The 14,401-nt window shown below is 42.6% G+C and overlaps 2 protein-coding genes across 4 annotated transcripts in view; both read right to left on the bottom strand.

Annotated features, from left to right (window-relative positions):
* KCNH1 (potassium voltage-gated channel subfamily H member 1) overlaps positions 1-14,401 on the bottom strand; it is a 479,177-nt gene that overhangs the window by 383,460 nt on the left and 81,316 nt on the right. The window contains exon 1 of one of the 3 annotated variants that reach the window (XM_047840384.1): positions 5,802-5,880. The exons of the other annotated variants lie outside the window; for them this stretch is intronic. Within the exon in view, the coding sequence (XP_047696340.1) occupies positions 5,802-5,880 (79 nt within the window). Of the gene's footprint in view, positions 1-5,801; positions 5,881-14,401 lie in introns of those variants that run through there. 3 annotated transcript variants of the gene reach the window in all.
* On the bottom strand, positions 11,854-14,243 carry LOC125155051 (40S ribosomal protein S4-like). The gene is made up of 2 exons (XM_047839855.1): positions 13,977-14,243; positions 11,854-12,318 (listed from the first exon to the last, which is right to left on the bottom strand). The coding sequence occupies exons 1-2, from the start codon at positions 14,241-14,243 to the stop codon at positions 11,854-11,856; spliced, it is 732 nt and encodes a 243-aa protein (XP_047695811.1).

Raw genomic sequence — 14,401 nt, 5'->3', positions numbered from 1 at the left:
CCATACAGGTTAATCCCCAACTGACAAAAGAATACATGCGGTAGGGCCCCAGGCATATAAAGCTCAAAAACAGACAAAAAGCAACTGCGGTGTTCAGAAATATAAAACAAGGTGGTCAAATTAGGAGGAAAAGCAAGAAAGTGATCACCATAAAGTCAAGAGATGGCTCTCTTTGGAGAATAAGGGAGTTGGGATCAGGAGGGGTCCCACGGGCCCCCGGGGGCTTCTGGAGAGCTGGCAAGACTCTATTTCTTGACGTAGATGGGGACAGCACAGTATTCACTTTATACAAATGTGCTGAGTTATACAAAATTATCTTATGTGCCTTCCTACTGTGGTATTATACAATGAAAAAGGTTTTAAAAAAAAAAGGAGAAGAATCAAGACAGGAAAACTGTTATCAAATTACCACCAAAAAAATTTTTTTTTTGGTTTTCTGGTGGAAAAAGGAGCGAAATAGGTCAGTTTTGTTCCATGGGGCAGATCTCAAATGAGTGGTGGCTACAAGAGGACAGAATTGGGTGAGACCAAAGAATAACAACAAGAAAAGAAAGAAGAGGAGAAGGAAAGAGAAAGGAAGGGAAGGGAAAGACAGGGGAGGGAAGGGAAAGGAAGAGAAGGGAAGAGAAGGCAAAACAAGACAAGAGAAACTAGTACTCAATTACAGTTGCTTAAAACAGAACATTCCTGACAAAGTGAGTGTCCCATCACTGAGGGTATTCAAGCACCGGCTGGATAACAACAGAGAGGGATGTTCTGGAGTCTACTCAAACACTGGAAAAAACAGTACTTCAAAAACTAAGATTCTGTGATTCTGGTGTACCTCTTTCTCACCAGGTACAGGTGTGGCCACTTAAAGACACAAAAACAAACCACAGTCCAAATACCCTAAATGCATAAAGCAGACACTGCCTTTACAAAAGGGATTCCTTTGGATAAAGAACTAAAATCTTTTTTAAATGTTTGCTTAGAAGCCATTAACAAGCAAAACTAAAGGGAAGGCAAAGATTTGAGAAACTTCAAGGTAATGTGGGAGAAACCACTGCCAAAGGAAGCCTGACCACAAATGCATCTATTCTTTTACAACAGATTATTAAAATAGAAGGACTTCATAGAAACCGTGGGGTTTGGAAGCTTTATTACCTTCTGTTAAAGCAGAAGCCTTCTCCCTGTTTCTGAGCTAGTATCAGTCACAAGGTTTAACTTTTGACACTTTCAGAGCAAGACAGCTGAGCTTTGGCTGAAGGTTATCTTAGAGCACATTACAAGAGGAAACAAGCGCTATTGGGCTGGTAATAATCCAGATGATCATCCATTCCCCCTTTCAGAGCAACAATGTATTTTAACCAGTTTTCTGTTTTATAAATATTACCGTGGCTCAACACATCTATGAGGAGACACAACACTACCCGCGGCTTTCATCCTGTTTGTGTGCTAATTATATCAACAACCTGAACCAACTTAACACTATACAAAAACACAGCTGATTTAGCAATCTGTAAATTATACATGTACATAAATCTGTACCAAAATGTGCTGCGTTTCACTCCTGCTAATGTGCACGGATTCTTACTGGCACCTACAATTGTTTGATATAGGTTTCCGAACACTAAAACATATGTTCTGCCTAGAATGGGACCATTTAGGGTAATATTTTTGTAGCTTCCTGGCACTAAGGTCTGCCAGCCTTCCTAAGACAGATCTCCTATTTGCTTCAACAACCATTCTGACAGTAAGTGCCTGCAGATTTAAGCAACCATCAAAAAATATTCTGGAACAACACTTTCCAATCATGAATATAAAGAAAATCAGGCTGGCTTTGCCTATGTGGTAAAAAAAAATCAATAGAAGGATTTGAAATGATCACCAACATGACCACAAGCAAAATTGGGGAGGAATTGATTATTCCTGCTAACTACTTGTGACTATTCAAAAAACAGATAATTATCAAATCTCTCCTTCAAATGGTATTCGGAAAGTATCAGAGAAAGTTAAACTAGATTTTAGTCCCATCAAGACCAGTGAACACCTTAAAAATCGTCCTGTGGGGGTTTTTTTTCCCTTAAACACAACATCAGGCCTAAATAAGAGCTGCAGCCAGAAAACAGTGTGGAATGGGGTCCAGAAGCTTAGACCAAGATTCACTAGAATGTAACTTTCTAAGGGTAAAGTTGTTTCCCATTTTATCCCCAGTGTTCAATAACTGTGCTCAATAAATCCTTTTTGAATGAACAAACCTGTCACAACCGCTGACTAGTCCCTGATGTGCCTCTGCCTTTTCTAACTCTGCCTTTTACTAACTGTAAGTAAATTACCTAACTAAATGATTCTTAGCTCTTGACACTGAAAATGGAGGCACTGCACCTCCCCCACTGGCATATGAGGTGATATTTTCTGAAAAGTTATTTAACACTTTATAACTACAGCAGGTGCAGGAATAAGTGCCTGTTACCCTGCCTGTGACTTTAGCTAAACCCCTGAGAAAGGTGAAAATACTGCCTTCCTTAAAACAGAATCAGCCTCTCTTTTGCCTTGTTATTCTGTTTGGATGTAGTAGTGCGGCTATTAGCCAAAATGGATGTTGTCCTGGGTGTTATAACATTTTATTTAATCTCCACTGGGAAATTAAGCTTCTCTAAGAGAAAACAACGGTAATACAAGGAAGGTCTTTGCATAGTGTAACATAGGAGCGTGACACAGGGGTCAAGGGTCAAGGGTCTCATCAGCTGTGCCCTTAAATATTTGAGGAGATGTGTTCCCTTCAGTGTCTTCATCTATACAAAGATGGGAAAGAAGAGGCAGAGGACATAGCATCTAATCCTACAGGTTATCATATTCCAGATACCAGATATTCAAATGCCCCAAGACAAAGCCAGTTCTATTATCCACAAGCATATAATGAGAGTCAGGGGGTTTTTTGTTTTGTTTTTGTTTTTTAAGGATAACAATAGTTCCATGGGCAAAGTCATATGGCTGGAGAAACAATGATGCTACAGAAAGGATGAATGATACCCTCCAAAGACCTGCGTCAGGGACTGTGTGCCTGCTCCTTTGAATAAGTCTCTTAATATTCCTAGGACTCCGTTTCGTGATCTGTAAAAGAGGAACAGTAATACTGCATAGGATTACTGGGAGAAAATGTTTAATAAAGATGGTCAAAAAGTATTGCTATTTAAAGGTAAAATGCTATTTAAATACTGTAATGTCCAAAAAAAAATGGCTGGTGGATTTTAGGAGGAGACAATCAATATTTTTAAATAGACTTTTTCCATCACAGTAAAATAAAATAATGCATGTAGATATTGTGATATTTCCAAGAGTCCACATTATTTTTTTTCTATTTGTGTTTAGAAATGTGATGAAAGGGATCACTAAAAGCTTAAATCTCACATTTCAAGACCAGAATATCTTCTTCTGAAATCATAGATAATTGTAAAAGTTCACCTGACTTTCCTAAGGTGTTTTTGTCTGTGTGGTTGATGTTGGTTGGTGGGTGGGTTAACTGAAGTCAAACTGTTGGAATCAGTACTAAAATTAAAATGCCAATGCTAAAAATATTCCCAGCTACTTATTCTATTGACATTCTATATATGCTTAAAGAGAAGTGGCTCTAAGAAAATCAACTAAACTAGGGTATTCTGCCTTCTCAGCTCCAAGATTCATTGTGTGTGTGTGTGTGTGTGTGTGTGTGTGTGTGTGTGTGGTATTAGTTCCACAATTCTTAAGGTCCTCCTACAAGCCCAAGGAACCTTATGACTGTTACATGTAAGATTCTGTTACCTCCCTCTCCACTCAGAAACAGAATATGGTACACATTAGACACAAGGTTTCCCCTAATTTAAAGGACACTGCATCTTCACCCAAAAAAAAAAAATGGAATTGTCACTATTTATGAGAAAGTTGGTGTCACTGGCAATGGGATCCTCAAATCTGCAAGACTGTCTCCATGCCTCCTCACAGGTCAATAACCATAGCAATCACAGCAAATTAACTCTTTTTTTTTTAATATGAAACTTATTGTCAAATTGGTTTCCATACAACACCCAGTGCTCATCCCAACAGGTGCCCTCCTCAATGCCCATCACCCACCCTCCCCACCCTCCCACCCCCCATCAACCTTCAGTTTGTTCTCAGTTTTTAAGAGTCTCTTATGGTTTGCCCCCTTCCCTCTCTAACCTTTTTTTTTCTTCCTACCCCAGCTAATACGCCAGATCCCAGCAAATTAACTCTTAAATAGTGCTTTTATTTAAAACCCCACGAACACGTCCAGCTTTTTTTTTATGACAGAAGAGTTAATTGTGACTATTCATGTAATAACCAGCATCCCCTTGAAGTCCCAGGTAATAGCTGTGACCTTGTTCTAAAAGCCACCTTAGTTTGAGTGAGGAAGACCTTGAAGGGAAAGGTGACTAACCACAGACTCTTCAATGCCCTTATTCTTACGAGGCACACAATAAATGACCGTTTCTAAAATACTTAAATAGACAATATGCTATCCTAATTAGTAAGGTTTTCATTGTGAAGTAAACTTAAATCACTTTTTAATAAAGAGTATTTCTTGGGAGCATAAGTCACCTTCCATGCTCTTCCCCTGAACCCCTAACTAAATCCAAATAGAAGCCCATGATTTTAACACAAGCTCCTCCTTAAGGCTCTGAAACTGTCATATTTCCACATTTTTAAAACCTATTTCCTAAGTCAACTCTTCATGTCATCTGCCTCTGGAAGGAAAGGAGTCCCGGAGCCTGTAAAGAGCATCTCCAGACTTGGCCCCTTTCGTTTCAGCCCTTTGATGAACGGGTGCACCGCACCTTCCAGATGCCGAGCTATATGCTCTGCAAGTGCTTTAGCCAGGATGCTTTGCTGTGGCTCCTAAAGGAGACATCTGAAATGTATCCCTTTCCGTCCCTGCTCTTAGGACTCTCGCCGTCCAGCGCTTCATGCCACTGTCCATCTTAATGCCACGGAGGGAGAGAGAGAGCAGCGGGGAGCACCGGTTTACTGGGTAATGGATAGATTTACAGGCTTGGTGAGTTTGGGAATTTATAGGTGAGCAAGATTTGTAGGCATAAAACGCTGCTGGGGTTTGGAAGAGAGGAACTATGACAGGTTTGCCCCTGTGACTGCTTGGCCAGCTCTGCAACTATGCGCTCCACTTGTCATCTAAGTCCAGGAAACTCTGCCCCTCGTGAGCCTTAACTTAACCTCGAAGAGGGTGGGTGAGTGGGTGAAGAGGTGGAACCGGGTGGCCTGCGGCACGTCCCTAAGTCCCCACGTCCCTACACCTCGGACTTTTCGGCTCCCGGATGGAAGGTGGAGGCAGCCGCCGTCCCCCATCCCTCGGGGGACGGAACCCGAGTGGCCTTCTCTCCCGCTGGCTCTCCCCCGGGAGAGGCAGCGCCTCGGGTGCAGCCCCCGGAGAGCCTGGATAGCCTTCCCTGAGGGGTGGGCAGTACCCACGGGGAACGCGCTGCCGTTCCTGCCGCGTCCGGCTTCCCATCACTTTTCCCAGTACTTTACCCATCAGCTGTCACGCTCTCTGGAGAGGAGACAGAGAAGGCGCGAGAAAGGCCCCAAAGGCGTCCCCAACAGAGCTCTCCTCTGGGGATGGGGGCCCACAGCCCTCGCCCCACCCTGCCCACCTAGCCCAGCCTCCTGGAGGCAGCCCCGGGCGCCCGCGCCGCGGCTCCCAGCAGAGCTCCGGGTTCTGCTGCATCTGCTGGCGCCGAGCGGCGGGAGGCGTCGGCAATCGAGGCACGGATAAAAAGCCTGGGTAACCGAAATCCGAATGCACCTCTTACCACTGGACCGCCGGACAATATTCTCCAGAAACGTGTTCTGCGGGGCCACCAGTCCTCTCCTGCCCCCGGCCATGGTCATCCTCCCGGCAGCTTGGGGTCTTGGGGGCGTCCGGCGAGGCTTCTCACGGCAGCAGCGAACTGGGCGCGGGGCCCGCGCGCGATCCCGGCTCGAAGCGCCCCATGCGCCCCGCGGGGACCCGGGCGGCCAGGGTCGGCGGCTCCCTCCGGCTGCCACCCTCGCGCCCTCTTCGCGCCTCCCTCCCTGCCGCCCGCCTCGCTGTGCACTCGCCCGGGGCTCGCCTCGCCGCAGCCGCTTCCGGGTGGGCGGAGGGAGCCGCGGCGCCTGGACCGGGGCGCCCCCTACCGGGCGTTGCCCCCCCCCCCCCCCCCAACGCCGGCCTGCGGGAGAGCGAGCGGGGGGCTCCCGCAGCGGCGGGAAGTGGCGGGCAGTCGTGGGCCGAGGCTGGATTGACAGCGCCACCCTCTGGGCACCGCCGGGAAATGGGTTCGAGGTGCGCCTTGGGCTGGTGAAGAGGAGGACGTTCTGAGCCGCCATCCTGGGTGGATTCACCTGCAACAAGATCACCACGAGCCTTGGGGGAACATGACGCTGTACCTGTCTGCCTTCGCTCTGTTTCAGACTGGAGCCTCTGGGAGCTCCCAGGCTCTTGGAACACTTTCCCGCCTCTCATTAGGGTCTGTTAGCCTTATTTGTGAAAGTTGCCAGTGTTTTACCAGTAGTTAAAGGAGTTGAATTGTAAGAGGTCAGACTTGCAGAGTGGCCAACTGATTGGGCTCCAGAAGAGCTGTCTTGAGGTGTTTTTAAAGATAACCGAAGGCACTAATGCAGGTTCTGGTCGTTTGATAAATTTGCTGAGTGACTGACCTGATTTCCACTCTTATCCAGCGATATTTTAACGAAAGACTGAGAAAATATATGTACTGTATATAACATTTTTTTTTTTAGTTGACGCACGCCCTGTTAGTATCAGTGTGTAATGTTAGGAAACAGGAACAAACTGACAAAACAGTCAGGAACAAACTGACATTAAAACAGTGGGCTTGCCTCCGAGGGCATATGCTTGGGATAGGAGAGTGAGGTGGGCACCTTCCTGAACACTTGACATTAAGTAATAACCACAACTTGGGCTTGAAGGATGGTCTACACCACACGGAGTGAGGTGCTTGTCTCCACACCTGCCCCTGGTATGATGAATAATCACACACACCAAAGGTTTCTGAGCAGGAGCTCACGTTTGCTCACTCTCCTGTGCTCACTTATTTTGGGAGATTTCCACCTGCACATGACCCTTTTCCCCCCAGTGGGTGTGGCCAGAGACTGCCCCACAAAAGGAATGAATTGACAGCTTTCTAGTTAGTTCCAGGCTGGGTCAAGAGTTGAAACACAAGTTTAAGAGGGAAAAGCAGACCCCACAACCTCAATAGTCCGGGTTAACCATCCTGACACATCCTAATGTATTGCAGATACCCTGTCTCCATTTACTGGTCTCAAAGATACAAGAACTGATTCTTGCCCAGCAATGCCTCAGAGTAACTGGGAAGATCAAACATAATTATGCCAATGGCAGCACTCTAAATTGTAAAGTGCTATACCAAGATGAGCCATCGTCATTCGAGTGACTAAGTAAACTGGGCCATTATGGACATCATCCTCTGTGGACACAAAGTAAACAGATGACAGCCGCTAGCCGAGTGACGTAAGGCTTGCATAGGCTTTGAAATCAAAGTAATGATACACTTCTTGCATAAGATAGCGTTCTACCCATCACATTAGTCACCCAACTTACAGCTGTGATTTCTTAAGTCCTAGCTCCGTCTAGTGGTTGTTCTATTACAAATGAGCTAACAAACGGCGGTTGACAAGAACTTATCTGCAATGTATTTGGTGCTGAGCTGTCTCAGTGGTATCTGCTCATTTCATTTGAATAAGGTTCTTAAGGTTATGTTATCTCCTGCACAAACATGCCCAAGGGGAGATTTTTCATGACAATATTAAAAACCTATCAAGCAGCCTCATAATCCTGCTTGTGCAAGGAAGATAAAGAAAAGAATGGGGGAAAACTGTCATAGAGAGTTAATAAAACTCAGATTTTAATGAGTTCTTATGTTCTGTGACTCCGATAAAAAGGAAACAGATGATATTCATTTGAGGTAAGAGATGTTAAAGGCTTCTACCTGATAAGAAAAAGGAACAAGGAGATCTCTTTCATTTTAATTTTAAATGTACCTACTATAGTGATTCTCATCTTGCACCACATTCAGGGCATTGGGGGGAGTACCATTTTGAATACTATAAATTTTAGTGGCACACTTGAAGAGATTAAAGGGCATAAAAGAACACTGAAAAGTCAGTAATCTTTAACCCACCATCACTACTCAGTGTGATGATGTCTCACAGTGTCTATGAAAGCCTGTCAAGCCATTTCCCCATTCTCCTGCCCAACCCTCAACACTGTGAAAAGAAAGTCACGTTATTTGCCCTGTCCACATTCTCTTTGATGATTCACAGGCCAAGGTTGCAAGTGTTCAGTAAACATACCATCATTTGGGGGCCTGGTTTGACAATACACTATGCCTCTTACCTCTTACTTGGCACCTTCTGTTCCCTATTCTACATTCAGTTCCAGGATCTACTCAGCTTAAAATTCAGTGTTTTATCACTGAAATGTAGGAATCTCAGTTGGAGCAAGCTTTAATCTTACAAATTTGTCAAAATTTGGTGACACATTTGTATAGGATTCACAATATGCCAATGTGCTTTGGCAAAGCAGTTGAGAGTTCCTGTATTTTTACATAACAGACAAGGTACTTTTTATTTAAAGGGACAATTTTAAATAGCTGTGACCAGAATTCCAATTAAGCTGCCTGTCTCTCCCTCCAGAAAGTGGACTACTACTGTCAAGAACTTCTACCAAGAAGGATACAGAGTCTAAAATGAAAACTTGTAAACGTTTACTCCAATGTCTCTCGCCTATCCTTCTTAGTTCTCTTCCTGTACTCTGCAGCATTTTGTTTACCCCTCAATCACAACATGGGTTTATATCTGTATCACACAACAGATGCAGACCTCCTTGAAACAGAGATGAACTTTTCCAATCTTTGTTCTGACAAAAGCAATTGAGCCATGACGTAATTAGCGAGTCCACAAAGGGATTGATAGTGAGGGAGGTATGCCACTACAGAGAGAGCATGGAGGTCTGTAGACTGGCTGGGAAGAGTCCAAGAGAAGACAGAAAAATCTCTATGCCCAACAACAAAAAAAATCTATCAAATGCAGAGGAAAACAATGCCACACACCAGAGGGGGGAAATGGCATTATGCAAAGACAGAAATTACATTTTTTCCTTTTAGTAATACTTTCCGGTATAGGTGGCAGATTTCAGAAAGCCAAGAACCCCTCAAACTTGGGAGAGTCTCCTATGAGTCTTGGAAGGCCTGGGCACCAGAATGGCCAAGCAGGGACACTGCCTCATTACCAAATAATTAGCATCATTAGGAGAAATTATATGCAGAGGTAACTCACTTGCTTTGCCACCATGAGAGAAATAACTAAAAGAGGGGGAATTTGCAGCAAGAGACATTTCAGCTGCTATAACCCAGTGACTGGTTATTGTTCATTATATTTAATTTCTGTTAAAAAAATTCTTTTCTAATAAACTTACAGGAAGAGAAGTGGGCGGGCCATATCCACTAGTAGGACCTGTTCTGTATTATAGATATCCCCCCCTAAGTGCTGGGAGAAGGGAGAGAATCTGCTGCAATCAGAATCATAGCCCATTAATCTATATGACTGGGGGAAAGGATACCCAGATGTGGGTGTTACATTCAACTGTGGCTAACTCAATAGGCATTTATAAATGTTTGTAGAATTGGGTTATGTCCTTCTAAATGCCCAAAGCTAATATCCTTCTTTCTCATTTCCTCTTGTCATCAGAGAGCAGGATCTTTTACTGCACTCCCCCTCATGGAAAATAATTAAAAGCCATTTACAACAGTCTCATTTTATTATAACAAACATTTGCTCAGAGATTAGCATATACCAGATGCTGGGATAGATTCTAAGAATGGAAAGGTGGTTATGATTGGCACCTGCCCTCAAGAAGCTCAGAAAACACCTGGGGAGTGCTTTCTTTCTTTATATTTTCTCTTCTTTCAGCTACTTTCCTCTCTGTTGTACACACTAAATCTTGCTTTCTTTGCCAATGAACCATAGTTCAACTTGATCTCATCACTGAAGACTTTCCCATCTCCTCTTAACTGAGAGATGGCTTTCCTCTAAGGTCTTGAAATCCCACAGATCTCCCTCTTTGGAGAAAAGTATTCATCTTCCCTGGTCTGTGTACCTAGAAACCAGAAGCTGTGGCGAGAATTCGTCTAATTCCTTACTACAATATCCAAACCACTACTCTTCCACATTCATGTAAACTTTCTCCTTTGAAGGCCATGATCAATAGAAATAACACTCTACTCTTCTTTATTTCTTAAAATAGATTTAGGGGAATTTTTATTTAGTCTTGGAAAAGTTGAGGTGTTTGTGGGACAATGCAAAAAACATTGAGTAGGCAGGTGGATACCCACAGGTAAAGAGCCCAAGAGACACGTGTGTGTAGAGCCAGATACTGAAAATCAACAATTTATAGCCTTCAAAGGAGGCAGAAAAGGGCAAATTTGGAAGCAGGGACAACTGTGAGAAGCAGCTTTATAGAAGCCCAGAGGGAGAAAGTCTTAAGTGGGAGAAGTGAAGAATACCATCTTATGCTATTTGCTGTAAACACTGGAAAATGTCCGCTGGATCTAATGATTAGTGGGTCATTTGAGACCTTAGTAGATACATTTTCAATGGAATAGTGGGGAAGAAACCAAATTGCAATGGGTTTAAAGGCTAAGTAGAAACTTACAATCAAGATGACAGATTGAGCTAAGGAGTAGTGAGTACTGCCTTTCTACACAAAACAAAGATATTCCAGGGGAAAAAATGTTTTTAAACATATCTTTAATATATTTTCAATCTCAAAAGTAAAAAGGGGGAAATTTCAGATGTCAAGAATAGGAAGGAATCCATAGCAGTTAGTAGGAATCTAATGGCGGGGGGTGGGGGGCAGGACTTGTAACCCAAAAAGAAATGCACCTGTGGGGCTGCAGTTTTAGTATTTGTGTGAAGATATAAGCTGAGGACACAGTCTCTGTGGACAGTGGGGAAACTGGAACTGGATTTTTGATGGAGCCAGGAGCTTAGAAAATTAGGACCTACCAGCCCTAGTTCTCAGCTTGCCCAGAACATAGGTGGAAACAGCTGATGTTCAGAAATCAGAACCCCTAGACAAAGCATTCACATATATGGGATGGAATTCTCCCAAGTGCCCTCACAGTGTAGCAACTCTGTGCCAAGAAATTTACATAGAAATCTCACATAGTCCCATAAGAAACCAATAGGAAACTGCTCCCATAGGAAAAAACTATACCAACCAGTACACCTTAAGGTCCAACTGACAAAACCTCCCCACAACAGTGAGCATACAGACATAATTACAAATTACACCAAACTGAATTTTCCAGAATTAAATTCTCAAACTGAAAAGGCAGCATAAAGGAAAACAAATCCAGACCTAGACATATTGCAGTAAAACTTCAGAACATAAAAGGAAAAGATAACGTCTTAAAAACTATCATAGGAAAAAATAGATTAGCTGCAAAGAAGTGAAAACATGATGCTGCCATTAGAGATCTCAACACGAACAAGAGAGTCAGAAACAATGGAATACATGATGAATTCCCATATATACACAACAAAATGGCTAAAGTTAAAAGGACTGACAACACAATATGTTGACAAGAATGTGGAGCCATCAGAACTCTCCTACATTGTTGTGGGAATATAAAATAATAAAAATCACTCTGGAAAATAGCCTTACAGTTTCTTTTTTAAATCATGCTGTATTATCTTTCATTAAACATAAAGACTTCCAATCACATCACCTAAAGACCATTTTACCCATTGCCCTGTTTGGCCACCAGTCTTTTGTCTCTCTCTTCAGCAATGGTGAGGCAGATACCCTTTCCACAGAGAAGAGAAATTCATGGTTTGTTGCTTTTGCCAATAACAAAATATTGGACAGCCAGTGGCAAAGCTGCTGCCATTGGCATCTTTCACGTGAACTACATCAAAAGAACCAGGGTATCTCTCTCTGTTGGTGATCACACCAATTCTTCCTAGGTTAGCACCTCCAGTCACCATACAAAGATTACCAGTGTCAAACTTGATGAAATCAGTACTATTTACAGTTTCTAAATCAATCTGAATGCTGTCATTCACCTTGATGAGGGGATCAGGATAGTGGATGGTACGAGCGTCATGGGTCACCAGATGAAGGATTCCTTCTGTCCCCACAAAGATCTTTCTCACTTTGTACAACTTGTACTTGGCCTTCTTGGGTGTAATCTGATGAACAACAAAGCGACTCTTGGTGTCATAGATCAGATAGAAATTCTCCCCAGTCTGCAATCCCTATCAAAATAACATCAGAATTCTTCACAGAGCTAGAACAAACAATCCTAAAATTTGTATGGAACCAGAAAAGACCCCAAATAGCCAAAGCAATCCTGAAAAAGAAAACAAAGCTGGAGTCATCACAAAGCTGGAGGTATTACAAAGCTGTAATCATCAACACAGTATGCTACTGTCACAAAAACAGATACTCAGATCAATGGAACAGAATAGAGAACACAGAAACGGACCCACAAACGTATGGCCAATTAATCTTTGAGAAAGCAGGAAAGAATATCCAATGGAATAAAGATAGTCTCTTTAGCAAATGGTGCTAGGAAAACAGGACAGCAACATGCAGAAAAATGAACCTGGACCACTTTCTTACACCATACACAAAAAGAAACTCAAAATGGATGAAAGACTAAACTTAAGACAGGAAGCCATCAAAATCCCAAAGAAGAAAGCAGGCAAAAATCTCTTTGACTTCAGCCACAGCAACTTCTTACTCAACACATTTCTGAAGGCAAGGGAAACAAAAGCAAAAATGAACTATTGGGACCTCATCAAAATAAAAAGCTTTTGCACAGCAAAGGAAACAATCAGCAAAACTAAAAGGCAACCAACAGAATGGGAGAAGATATTTGCAAATCACATATCAGATAAAGGGTTAGTGTCCAAAATCTATAAAGAACATATCAAACTCAACACCCAAAAAACAAATAATCCAGTGAAGAAATGGGCAAAAGACATGAATAGACACTTCTCCAAAGAAGACATCCAGATGGCCAACGAACACATGAAAAAATGCTCAACATCACTCATCATCAGGGAAATACAAATTAAAATAACAATGAGATACCACCTCACACCAGTCAGAATGGCTAAAATTAGCAACTCAGGAAACAACAGATGTTGGTGAGGATGTGGAGAAAGAGGATCTCTTTTGCACTGCTGGTGGGAATGCAAGCTGGTGCACCCACTCTGGAAAACATATGGAGGTTCCTCAAAAAAATAAAAATACAGCTACAACCCACCAATTGCACTACTAGGTATTTATCCAAGGGATACAGGTGTGCTGTTTCAAAGGGGCACATACACCCCAATGTTTATAGCAGCGCTATCAACAATAGCCAGAGTATGGAAAAAGCCCAAGTGTCCATCAACGGTTGAATGGATAAAAACGATGTGGTATATACACAATGAGGTATTACTCGGCAATCAAAAAGAATGAAATCTTGCCATCTGCACCTATGTGGATGGAACTAGAGGGTATTATGCTAAGTGAAGTTAGTCAGAGAAAGACAAATATCATATGACTTTACTCATATGAGGAATCTAAGATACAAAACAGATGACATAAGGAAATGGAAGCAAAAAATAATATAAAAACAAGGAGGGGGACAAAACGTAAAAGACTCTTAAACACAGAGAACAAACTGAGGGTTGCTGGAGGGGTTGCAGGAGGGGGGTTGGGCTAAATTGGTAAGGGGCATTAAGGAAGACACTTGTTGGGATAAGCACTGGGTGTTATACATAGGGGATGGATCACTGGAATCTACTCCTGAAATCATTATTGCACTATTTGCTAACTAACTTGGATGTAAATTTTAAAAATTTTAAAAATCATAATAAAAAAAGAAAAAAGAAAGAAAGAAATTCTCCTCAATCTTGTCAATGCCAATGACATCCATAAAACCAGCAGGGTAGGTTATATCAGTTTGGACCTTGCCATCAATCTTAATAAAACACTGCATACAGATCTTTACTTGATCTCCTGTTAGGGCATAGTTAAGTCTGTTCCTTAGGAAAATGATGAAAAGAAGACATTCTCTCAGCTTATGAGGATGAGGGGCACACACATGGGTCAGTTTATCCAGCATCCAATGCTTTGGATCTACTACATGCTTCAGATGCTTCTTGGGACCACAAGCCATGGCTGCTCTAGGCATGAAAAGAGGACCACCTAGCCTGAGTTTCTTACCAAACTAAACATTCACCTACCCTCCAACCCAGGAATTCCACATATGTCAACAAAAAGATTTATTTATAGCAGGTTCATTCATAATAATTAAAACCTAAAAACAGCATGTAT

The sequence above is a fragment of the Prionailurus viverrinus genome, chromosome F1, assembly GCF_022837055.1.
Source record: "Prionailurus viverrinus isolate Anna chromosome F1, UM_Priviv_1.0, whole genome shotgun sequence".
Lineage (NCBI taxonomy): Eukaryota > Metazoa > Chordata > Mammalia > Carnivora > Felidae > Prionailurus > Prionailurus viverrinus.
This window is presented reverse-complemented; position numbering and strand designations above follow the sequence as displayed.

Coding starts and splice junctions, on each gene's coding strand:
- LOC125155051 (XM_047839855.1), bottom strand. CDS start 14,243: ATGGCTTGTGGTCCCAAGAAGCATCTGAAGCATGTAGTAGATCCAAAG. Junction 12,319..13,976: donor ATGTCATTGGCATTGACAAG/ATTGAGGAGAAT, acceptor TAGGGATTGCAG/ACTGGGGAGAATTTCTATCT.